General features: G+C 39.5%; 1 protein-coding gene across 5 annotated transcripts in view; it reads left to right on the top strand.

The window, feature by feature from the left end:
* LOC121917764 (histamine N-methyltransferase-like) overlaps nt 1–9605 on the top strand; it is a 37692-nt gene extending 28087 nt beyond the window's left edge. For all 5 annotated transcript variants that reach the window (XM_042443908.1, XM_042443901.1, XM_042443894.1 and 2 more), the window contains one exon: nt 7041–9605. In XM_042443908.1, coding sequence (XP_042299842.1) covers nt 7041–7396 — 356 coding nt within the window. In that variant the 3' untranslated portion in view covers nt 7397–9605. The remainder of the gene's footprint in view (nt 1–7040) is intronic.
* Nucleotides 9606–12329: the final 2724 nt, after the last annotated feature.

Raw genomic sequence — 12329 nt, 5'->3', positions numbered from 1 at the left:
ATTATTATTATTATTATTATTATTATTATTATTATTATTATTATTATTATTATTGGTTCACAGAGATATGTGTTAAGTTGAAGCATGTCTGTAGGTGGTACACAACCTGGAATTGTTTAGGGAGTCCCTTAATGAATTCATTAATCTGCTAAAGAGTTTTCAGAATGGCATACACTGAAACACTTGGCTGCATGTGGCATTACGCAAATATCTACTATGAAACTCTGTTGTGCTATTTGTCTGGCTCATTTCCCATGTTTACTGCCCATTTTGTTTCATGTTGTGAGACTCTATGAAAATGTCATTTTGGATAGTTTTGTATTTGACATTTGAATGTGGAAGTTGTGATCAAGTCAACTGAAAAATGGAATACCTAGAAAGTGGTATTAATGCATTCATTTTGATACAGTACTGAGAGAGAGTAAGGCAAACTGAACATTCTACATGCAGCCCAATTAGTGCCATATAATGCAGATCCTATGGGTACAACCAGCCAAAGTTTAACACGCTCAGGTTTCATTGACTTCACAGCTTGAATCTGTTCCACTACTCAGTTATTTAGTGAGAGTGGAAAATCAGGTTCACATAGATGAGAGCAGAGATCAAAGAGAGGGACAGGTTTATTAATTTTAGATTCAAACCTACCATAAACATCCAACTCATGGGTGGCCCTCCAGAACCTGCTGGACCAGAACTCCTATCACCCCTAGTTATCACAGTAATTGGAGAGATATAATAGAACTTATGTATGCATGTATGTATATATGCATGCATGCATGTGTGTATATGGAGTGTTTATATCCTGCCTTTCAGCCAAAATGATCCTCTGAGCAGCTTACAAATTATTATTTTGACAGTTCACTGGAAGGCCTCATATTTCCCACCCCATTTTATAAGGTGGCTACCTTAGGACCAAATACAAAGGACCCTAAGGACAAAGTACAAAGAACAAAGAATTGTGAATGACTCAGTGGCATATTTCTAGATGAATATGGATGATTCACTCTAGAAACATAGCTCCTCACACTGTGCATGGTGACAATGCTTTGGTCTCACATTTCTTGTCCATCTTTGGAACCACTGTCCCTCATATCTTTATACAATGAAAGCTGGCATATCTTAATGAAAACAGAGCTAAACAGAGCACATTCTTCAGATTATGAGGTGAAAGTAGGCTTAATTTTTCTGTTTAATAGCATTTGGATACAGATATCCAGGCACCAAATCCTGTCTGATCTTGGAAAACTAAACAGGGTCAGCTCTGGTGAGTGGTGTCACTAGGGTTGGTGTCACCCGGTGTGGTAACTCATGGTGTCACCACCCCCCTTGACCTCCTCCCATTTCTCACCATATAGAATTCTTAGTAATCCTGTTTTGTACCAATGTTACTCGTAAATCGTAATTCCCATATACTACTGAATGTAATGCCAATAGTTCTGGGATAAACAACTAGTAAAATTTAAATTATATCTTCAAATTACAATATCATATGCACAACCTAAATGTATGTATATATACACAGTGAAGATCTGGTTAAAATGTGATGTTGTTAAAGGAAATTTTAAAAGAATAAAAATTTCAAAAAACATTTTTAAAAAAAATTAAAATTTTGAAATTTGAAATTTTAATTTAAAAAAATCTGGAGCATTTTAAAGGGAAGCAAATGAATGCCATGGTCTGTTTCTGCCAACATTTAGGTGTTTGAGGAGCAGTGGTGTCACCTTCCTTTAGGATGTCACCTGGTGAGGTCCACACACACCCTCTTGGTGATGCCACAAGCTCTGGTTAGTATTTGTATGAGATCACCAACAAATATTAGGTGCTGTAGCCTCTATTTCAGAGGAAGGGACTGCAAAACCACCTCTGAGGATTCCTTGCCTAAGAAAAGTCTATGAAATTCATAGGATCACCATAAGTCAACAGGTGACTTGAAAGCACAGGCACACATACACATCCAGGCACAAACTGTAAGTTCAAACCAGTTGCAAAATGAATTTGAACTTTCCATTTGTAATTTCCAAGAATGTCTTGAAACAAACAAACAACCAAACACGCCAGTGCTGGGCAAACTGACTACAGACTGATTTAGATTGTTTTCAGTCAAAATAAGAGAATTTTAAAAATGAAAACACAATCCTAGAATACATAGCTCCAATTTGTCTTTCATTCCAAATCAGGCTCTGTGCTCCTGACACTATCTATCCTCCCTTGCTGCCATTTTATATATAAAAGCTGGAATTGCATGGAGTATGTGGATATTGTTAGTGCAACCACAATACAGAATAGAAACTGCAAGTCAGTTAAACACCAACATGCATATGAATGTGGCACTGCCTATTGGTATTAAGGAGTTCCTCAGCTTGAGTTCTGATTGTGAAACCTGTCTGTCCCAAATCCCTTGCCTAGGTAAGTTTGGATGAAGGAAGCAGCAAGAAGATTTTGTGACCCACAACTAGCAATAATCCAGAAAAGCAATGATAGACAAAGACAGGAGTGAGTTCAGAAAGAAGCTATCAAAGCAAGAAGAGGGCTAAGGGGGAGGAAACAGTTAGGAGAATAAAAGTACTAAACTGAATGAAATAGACAAGAAACAAAAGAAGCAATCTCTGATATAACACTCCCTCATAAGTAATAAATGAAAACAATATTCTCTGTCAAAGTCCTGTTGCCCTTCTGAAGCACCTGTTCTAGTCAGTGGAGCTTGTCTGGGTGGGTTTGCATTCAAAGTAATTTCCAAAATAAAATAAAAGGGGGGATTAATGAAAACATGGGAGTAGAGGCAGAAAGTAGGAAACCAGATATGAAAAGTGGACAATGGCTCAGATCCTCCTGCATTCTTGTTGTCGACTGGGAGCAACTATGAAGAGCTACATAGTGTTGTTGTTAAGATAACCTCCTCCCCACACTCAGTTCACAACAAAATCATGGAAAACAAAAGTAGTGCCATATGTTGCATCTGCGGGGAGTGATTATAATAATGTGCCAGTCAGGTAGTGTATAATTGCTCCGTTCAGAAATGGCACTGAGTCACAGAACACTGACACCAGCACATTGCCTGCAATTAGTGCTTTGCATTCATTTTCCACCAGGTGGGGAGAGGAGAATATGCACCAATTTGTTGTGCGGCATCCATTCGGAACTGCTGGAGTGTTTATGTTTCAGAAAAAGAAACTGTTTAAAAATATACAGCTTTCCCCCCAAAGGCAGGCAAATGGCTTTATTAGCAATGGGGATTTGCAGTCATACCTTTCAGCAAGCCCTCATTAGTCTTGAATGTATTGCTGCGCTACCCATTGGGGCTAGTGGCTTTGGCTTTTTGTAAATGATTCACATCAGAAATGCTGAATCATGCCACCAAGGGTACCAAGTAAATGGATTAGCTTCCCACTGCTTCAGTTAATATTTTCTTTGACTCTCTGCAGGATCTTATCTGTGTACCTTATGCTAGCCTTTAGCAGATTTTTACAAGGATCTTTCCCATGTCACTGTGGGATGCAATCTGACCAACCCAAGGTTGCCACATGTTCCTTATTTTTTGAGACATTCCTTAAGCTAGAAACTTCACAGAGACTCAGAACATAATAGATATCCCTTTTCTGAGAATGTCTCAGAAAAGAAACCAAAGCTTGGTGGTACATTGGATTACTTGCTTCTTTCCTGCGTGCTTTAAATCAGTATACAGTACTTGTCAGTTGGCTGCCATTTCTTGTGGCTCAGTGATATGACTAGACAGTGGGCACTTATGTATGTATTTCAGCACTTTTGAATGTATTTCAGCAAGTTACTAAACCTTTAATCTTGACTAAAACTTATAGCAATTAAACCCATTTTAATTAGTCGTGACTGATGGTAAAACTAGATGTTAAAAAGATATACATACAGTGGACCCTTGTTATACACTGGGGTTTGGTTCCAAGATCCCCCGTGGATAACAAAATCCGTGGATGCTGAAGTCCCATAAAATATAATGAGATAGCAAAATGGTGTATCTTATAAAAAATGGAAAATCAAGGTTTGATATTTGAAATTTATACTTTTTTGAACAATTTCAAACTGTGGATGCTTGAATCCATGTATAAAAAATCAGTGTATAAGAAGGGCTGACTGTATTCCCTTTGGTTAACCCATTCTCCTCCTATAGTGGGATTTGCTAGAAAGAGTTTCTCAAGAGTCAGACTTAATTGAACCCCTTTTTACCTTCTGATGACTTATCACAAAACCAAACATCCTAGATGTTAGATCTGTAGCTGAAGGAAAATCATATGGTATGACAAAGAGATGTCTGCCACTACTTGGAGGAGCATCTGTGCAAAAATCTTGCAAAACTTATCATTTAGTTTGATCCTGATGCTGTAATTCTGAGAATATTTGTACAAAGGATATTCACTTCTTAGGAAACATACAGAAGATATTCTGACAAAATAACAGGCTTAAACCATACGTAATTGGCAGCTATAACACCAGAATGTTTCTGTATGCATACAATTCCTGCTTTGTGATTCAGCACCTCCCCCATAACAGACAAGTTACTAATTAAAACAGACTATATTGGCATATGCAAATAATCTTTAATATTAAGGAGACTGTCACACTGCCTTTCCTCCCAGCCTCAGTGTGGACTGAAACTTTTGAAAACTTTTTAAAAATGGGTGTTATCACACAACTCTATGCCCAGTCTGGAGGCATTGCATTGCGTACAGGAGAAGTACGGATCAAGTATGGGAGGCCATGATAGGGTACACAATGCCTCTGGATTGGGCATGGACATGTGCAATAACACCCACTTTTTAATTTTTTTCAAAAGTTTCAGTCCACGCTGAGGCTGGGAGGAGAGGCAGTGTGGTAATCTCCTTTGACTGGTGGATCAATCCTACCTGTTTTTCAGCTTCTTTGATACCCTATAATCTTCTTGATTTGTTACTTCATATTGGACTCTAAGATGTGTTTTTCTCTCTCATTTATATTTTTGAAATACTTAAAAACACATTTCCCCGTAATTTGTGCATTTCTTTATACAATTTATCTATTTTACACAACTTCCTACTGTGTAAAGTATGTTTCTTCGTATTTTTCCCTTTTGTGCATATTAAACCATTCTCATTTTTAAAATGTTTGCAATGCCTTGTGCACACTTATTTCTCAGAACTACTCCTCTCCCTCCTGCTGCACACCTCACAAATGTCTGATGCCCATTGCTAGTTGTACATTTTCTCATTACATGTCTCTTGAGGTTTGAAAATGATACTGTCATTGAGACTATTATGCAATTTCTATCCATTCCTAGTCTCTGGGGGTGGGGTGGGGGGCTGTTTGCAACTGTGAATAACCTCTGCTAGTCAGGGCTGAGTGGGCAATGTTGGATAAGAGGCACTATTGGCCTGATCCAATATATGGCTCTTCCCCCCCCCCCCTTAGTATTTTTGGCTGTGCTCATATTTGCCCTTTTCCTGAGACACAGATGGAATTATTTTCCTATAACTCAGATAGGGTTTAAGAAACAAAACAAAAACCTTACATTTTTCAGAATTAATCAAGACAAAAATTGACATATCCCAGTACTATTCAGTGTTATAAGAAAGGGTCTCTGAAAACTACTGTCTCAAGCATTGGCAAAAACCTCAAAAGGCAAAAGTTCTAAGTCGTTCAGCACAGTCCAGTGTATGTTTACTCTGAAGTGAATCCCACTATGATGAATTGAGATTACTCCTGACATAGACTTGGACCCTGGCATAGAACTATGAGCATAGAATTGCATCTTGAGGATACAGTGTCTCCCACCACCCCTCATAAACAGTGCCCTCCCTGTTCCTATGTGATCCAGGAATGACTGGCATTCATAAGACACCCCCCTCTCCCCATCTTGATGATATCCCAGGGAAGAGTCAAATCTGAAGGCCTATTGACATAATCGCTTATCCTGGAATACCATCTCCTGATATTGACTTTTGATTTGATTGCGGATTTGAAAGTGGAATCAAAAACTAAAGAGAGTTAAATTAAAGTCTATAATCTCTGGTAAAATCAGAGGCTCTTGACTAAACCAGGGAGGGGGAGAAGAGGGGGTTTTTTTTACAAAAGCTTTTTGCACACTCATGCACTCCAAGTAAACATGCTGTCCCTTCCATGATTGAGGGAACTCTGTTTTCTTCTTTTGTGCTATGGAAATGTCATTGCCTAAGTGCCTGTGGCAAGATAGTTTTCAAAGAAATAGCCATGTTAGTCTCTTGCAGCATGAAACGGAGGAAGGAAAGAGGAGGGAAAAAATAAAATGTGGCAGCACCTTTAAGACTAACTGGCTTTTGTTTTCACATGAGCTTTCATGGATATAAACGTACTTCTTCAAATACAGTACAGAATGATAGTAAATGCTCAGGTATAAAGCATATTTACACAGTTGTGGGAATAGGATGGAATATAAAAGGATCCAGAAAAATTATGATCTTTGCCCTAAATTTTCAAAGGGCTGCACTGACCACTGTATCAACTGATCCCTGTATCAACACTAGCTGAGGCCGAGATCTGAAAGATCTGTATGACATTACACAGCCCTTTGAAAATGTTGGAAAGTTGATGATCAGTAAATAAACTTTAAACCAAACAGATCTTGTTGTTTTTTTGAATGCAGAATTAATAACAACACTCCTGGGTGTTAAGACCCTGTCTGAATGGTTGTTTACATAAAGTACATAACCCTGCCCATTGTATTTTCCTTTGAAGTTCTCGCCCCATCACTTCAATCACATATGAAGTAAAATGATAATTCTCATACCTTGATCAAGCCGGTGCCAAATTTCACAGCTCATAAAAAAGTTGATTCAAAATCCCATATGTTTAATGAACAGTGATGAGCTTTCTTCACATTCCTACATCCAACCTCTATGTTTGGTTTTATACTGGAGAGCACTTGGGAAGGGATTTACGAAACAACTATTTTTTTAAAGCACTATGTACATAGGTGATAGTGATGATACTGGAAGGAGGAGGAAGAGGGGAGGAGGAGGAAAGCATTATTTAAACTTTCTTTGTGATTTATCCTGCAGGATGTAGTGGCTGGGCCAGGCTTTGGAAGAAATACGGCTCTCGTTTACCTCTGAATGATCTTTGCTTGTATGTTTCCTCTGCTGACATTGAAGAGATACTTGATGGAGCTGGGCTGAAGTACCAGTCCTATGAGCTTCCATCCCATATGGACATAACAGATTGCTTTACTGAAGGAAACAAAAAAGGGGAGTTGTTGCTTGATTTTTTGACTGAAACTTATAATTTTAGTAAAACAGCCCCTCTTGACCTAAAAAATGAAATTGTTGATGATCTCAAAAAGCTTGAATATAGTGAAAAGAAAGGTGATAAGTATTTATTTAATAACAACCTGAGCGCAATTGTGATTGAATCCTAAACTAGGTTATCTGGATTTCTCCAGGATAACCAGTTAACAAAATGAATGATTGGATAACCGGTTAAATATCTTAATAGGAATATCTGTGCATAGGATAAAACCATTTCTGGCTTCTAATCATTGCTTAAAAGCATTGCTATGTATTCAAAATATTATGTGTTAGTGGTTTACTAACAGATGCATTCATAACTTGCTGAGTCACATGTTGCCTTTATCCCTGTGCATTGTCTCTTGAGCTGGATATCGTGTGGAAGATCATTAATCAAAACTTGAAAAATCACAAGTCTACATGTCTCTGATTGATGAAAAAGGTGCTATAACAACCTTGAAAAGAAGAATCCCTTTTGGCTGCTTTAGTAGTCCCTATGATTTCTAAGCTCTGCTAGTATCATAGCAGCAAAAAGATTTCAAAAGGTGAAATATTTAGATCCACTTGTGTGGCATATAAGTTATATTTACATATCTAGAATTCTTCTGTCAGGGCTGGAGTAGACTTAGATGGCATGACAGACTATTGCACCATTGAAGAACTTTAAAATGGTTCCATGTTTATAAAGAAAAGTGTTGCAATGTGGTTATACTAGAAAAAAGAGCTTTTTCCCTCCTCCTGAACAGAACAATGTAATTATGTGCCAATTTGCATGCCCTGCCCTTCAGTGGTAGGTGACATTTCATATGGAGGTGACATTTTCTATCTTGGAAGTTCACAGAAAGGGACACTCACGGGAGGAGAGGAGCAAGGTATTGTTCTGTAATATAATAAACATCAATTCAGCTAGTTGATCCTGGTATGGCTTAACCCATTCCTTTGGTTAATTCTTGTAAATTCTGCCCATTGAAGCTTCAGTGTTTTAAGACCATGAATAGGAAAACAACAGGAAAGAAAAAGAACATACCATAAGGACATAACACTGGATAATATGATTGTTGGAGGTAACAGAGTGATGCAATTATCTTTAATGAGCTTTTTAAACAAGAATGCCACAATATCATGTTTCAAAAGTAATGAAGTGAATGGGAATAACATGTATATTGTTTTAATGAATAACATTTTGTAGGTATTTTGTTTAAATTACTTTTAAAAGGCATTAGTAGAGATATTTGGAAGTGGCACTTTTCACATTATCCCATTCTCTTTGAAGTATTTTTTTTAAAAAAAACAACAAAAAAAAATTAAAGAAAACGAATTCATTATGGAAAGAGTAATAGGAAGGAAGAAGAGCATCTATCTCATGAAGACACAACACTGGATAAAAAAAAGAACCAAAAAAAGTAACAGAGCAATGGAATGAGTTATTTGTTGGTTGTAGTTATGGTAATACATTCCTTTTGTGAGAGTTTCATGGTGTATCATATTACAAAATACTTTTCAATAGTAACATTCCAAGCTGTTGATAATGGTCTAAATCTCATTCCGGACTTCAACAGAATCAGGAGGGGAGGAGTGATCTTTTCTTTCCGCAGAAGCCTACCTCCCATGAACACAAAAAACCTGAGGGAAACTCTCATGAGTCAGATATCGTGTGGCATTGAGAACTCTTATGGCAGAGGGATGGGGGAAGAGTATTGTGCTGGTATTACACCAACATTAGATTTAGCACAATATGAAACTAGTCTGCATTTAAACTACTATTTCTCATCTTTAACCCTTGTTCACTTAACCATGTTCTCTAGTGAGGAGTGTAGATACAGGGAAAAGGCAGATGCCTCCCATTTCACTGTCTCCCTGCTTTGTTGTGTCAGTAATCAAGATTTGCATGTTTTATTTTGCCCATGACGTAAAATCTTTCCAAAGATTAAAAGAGAGAGAGAGAGAGAGAGAAGACAGGATGATGGCTTCTGTATAGTCACTTGATTGACTAATGTAGGGTAGTTAAAGCTATGGCTCATCTACTCCATTCCTCAAAATGAAACATGTGTTGTTCAGATCAGTGTATAGCAAAAGGATGTGATTTAAGATGATCCGTTGGCAATGACATTCACAGTTTTTGCACAGGCAAAATGACATTAGTACTTCCTGTCAGCTTCCCAAATGTAGGAAGAAGCGGATTAACATGTGAGCAAGCTTATATGTGCTTCAGAACAATTTGCGATTTAAAAGATATAGGCCACATTTTTGCCTTGAATGTGTTGAATTTTGTAATGTAGTATTGTTAACAGACACAATCCACAATTTAGTGCTAAAATAAAAACTACCTGTTTTCCAGGAGCCTTTGCTGTTCCTTGTGCTGTATTACACAACAATGAACATGACCAGCTCTAACCTTTCAGAAGGCATTTATTTATTTATTTTAAAAGGTAGCAGAAAGTTATGAACTCTGTGGGATGTGATAAGGCCTGCTCAGAGGTGCAGGATGGAGTTGTGCTTGGGCAATTCATCCCTTAAAATCTTTGGAAAATACATTAACATAAGCAGCTGACACATTTATTTTTGTCAGATGATTTCTGGGGTTGACAACTTTGCTGCACCAAATATTGAAAAGTAACACATTTACAAGACTTTTCATAGGATTATGATAGATGTGTACATTGAAAGCAGGATTGGATTCAACCCACAGTTTAACTATTCAGCAGGACTACTAGGTTTTGTCTTCTTTGGATGAAACGGCTCAAGAGAGATTTAAAGCATCACTGTAAGACGGCATTTATATATATATGTGAGTAGGAATGGACAAATATGTCATTTTTGCTTTTTTCCCCCCCTCCAGTCCATTGATTTTTTAAAAAATATAAAAAACATCAGGTTCTTTCCATAAAACATAACGAGGTGTTTGGAAATTTTGACAAGCTGTTATTTAAAGAAATGGACCAAATGAAAATTTCAAGTATCTCTGATGGTCAGATTGTACACAAAGAGTTTTTCTCAGTAGGGGGAGAATCACATTATAACTCCATGCCATATAGCTGTTAAAGCTGGGGAACGTGTCAGACAAAAAGAAGAGGTGGTAACTCCAGTTCAGCACAACAAACATGACTGATTTCCTTTTTGTCACATTATGAATTTTTAAACCTCATTTGAATGCATTGTCATTGCTAATAGGATGCTTGTGAAGATGTCTGAATTTCTGAAAATTCTCAAAATTGAAACTAATTTACAACCCATAATTGCATGCAACCAGAGCATACCTGGTGGCACAGTAATTAAATGCCTGTACTGCAGCCACTCACTCACAAACCACAAGGCTGTGAGTTCAATACCAGTGAAGGGCTCAAGCTTGACTCAGGCTTGCATCCTTCCAAGTTTGCTAAAATGAGAACCCAGATTGTGGGGGGCAATTAGGTTACAGTTGTAAACCTCTTAGGGAGTGCTTAAATGCACTGGTAAGCAGTATAGAAATATACTTGCTATTGCTACCTGGGGCATGCAGACACTCTTACAAAGCAGCAAATATGTTATCCCAATGAAGGAAACCCTGTCACTTCAACTCACAATTTTCTCATCTTTCTTTTCAAAAATTGCAAGCTGCAGTGTCACAGACTTTTAATGGAAATGTTGTTTTACATATTAGATATGGTGGTAATAAGGTAAGGAGCTGGTGGGAAAGAGGGAGGAAATGGCAATTGTTGGAATATCTAGGGGGATGAATGACTCATGATGAATTACTTTTGATAAATACAATTGGTATAGTTAAGCAGAGAGTGAAAGAATGAGTGAATGGAGAATTCGGGTTGAGAGAGTTAGGATATGTTTACATGCACCAACTACACAGGTTTCCCACCACCCTCACTGCAACCTGACAGAATCAAATCTCTGGTTCAAATGTGATCTGTCTTCACAAAGGATGGCTAATTCCATACTGAATCCACGTTATCCCTGCGTAAATCAGATTAAAACAATTTACCTTTTATTCCAGATTTTGCAGGAATATCTGGAGCACTCTGCAGTGACACTGGATGTTTACACAGGCACCACTGTGCCACCTGGCACTACTGCCAAGAGTTACTCCCCCTAAGGTCCCAATGAGGCACCCAGCCATGTAATCAACACTGGGCACCTTGGGTGACACACCAGGAAATGTGTGTAGACAGTTACCCCATGTCACTCTGGAGTGTGGAGGTAACGGGGGAATCTGGTAGCTGCAGGGAGTATCCCAGAGTACTCTGGTCAGTGTAGACAAGCCCTTAGTCAGGTTTATGAGATAAATGAGGCCGCCTGCCTTGGCGGGACGGCCCGGTTGCCGCTGGGGATGCCCCCGTGGCGGGCAGCGAGCTTCTCCCAGCTCGAGCGGCCCCAGAAGCCCCAGCGCAGGGCCGCTCTAGCCGTGATTGGCTCTGGGGGAGGGCAGGAGGCGGGACTTTCGCCCGCACCGCTGGGACTACATGTCCCAGTGGGCCCTTCGGGCGGAGGCGCCCACGGATTGGGCGGCGTCATTACATGGCACCGCCCGCAATTGGTTGGGGGCCAGGGGGGGCGGGCTCTGGCCCCCCTTTGCTGGCTTCCTATTGGCTGGTGGGACTATTTAAGACCCACGAGGCGCGGGAGCTGGCGCCATTGCCATTTCGGCTCACCCACCCACCCTCCCTATGTGGATTGTGTGTTGTCACAACTTTGTGGGGCGGTTGCATAGGTCTTGGATCTGGTGGGCGTGGTTTTCAGGGCTGCGTAGCACTGGATCGGGAGTCCATCCAGACATGGGGGGGCTGTGAGCGATGCGGGGTTGCCATTGCGGGGGGCATCATCGGCACAGCTCCCCCCCCATTGACAAGGGATAGTTAGGCATTGATGCGCGTTTGCGGAAATGCGATCAGTCGCCTGAGCGAGCATTGGAGTGTAAGCGTTAACCGAAAATCCCTTGCCATCCCGAAGCTTGGCCGTGACCAAGCACCTTGGTTCATTCACTCAGCACTGGGCTGATGAATGACAGATCCAGACCTCATGCATGGGAGCCAACCCTACGTTTGCGTTTGCTGTCTCTTGGTTTGCTAATAAAGT

Source organism: Sceloporus undulatus, chromosome 1 (assembly GCF_019175285.1).
Source record: "Sceloporus undulatus isolate JIND9_A2432 ecotype Alabama chromosome 1, SceUnd_v1.1, whole genome shotgun sequence".
NCBI lineage: Eukaryota > Metazoa > Chordata > Lepidosauria > Squamata > Phrynosomatidae > Sceloporus > Sceloporus undulatus.
This window is presented reverse-complemented; position numbering and strand designations above follow the sequence as displayed.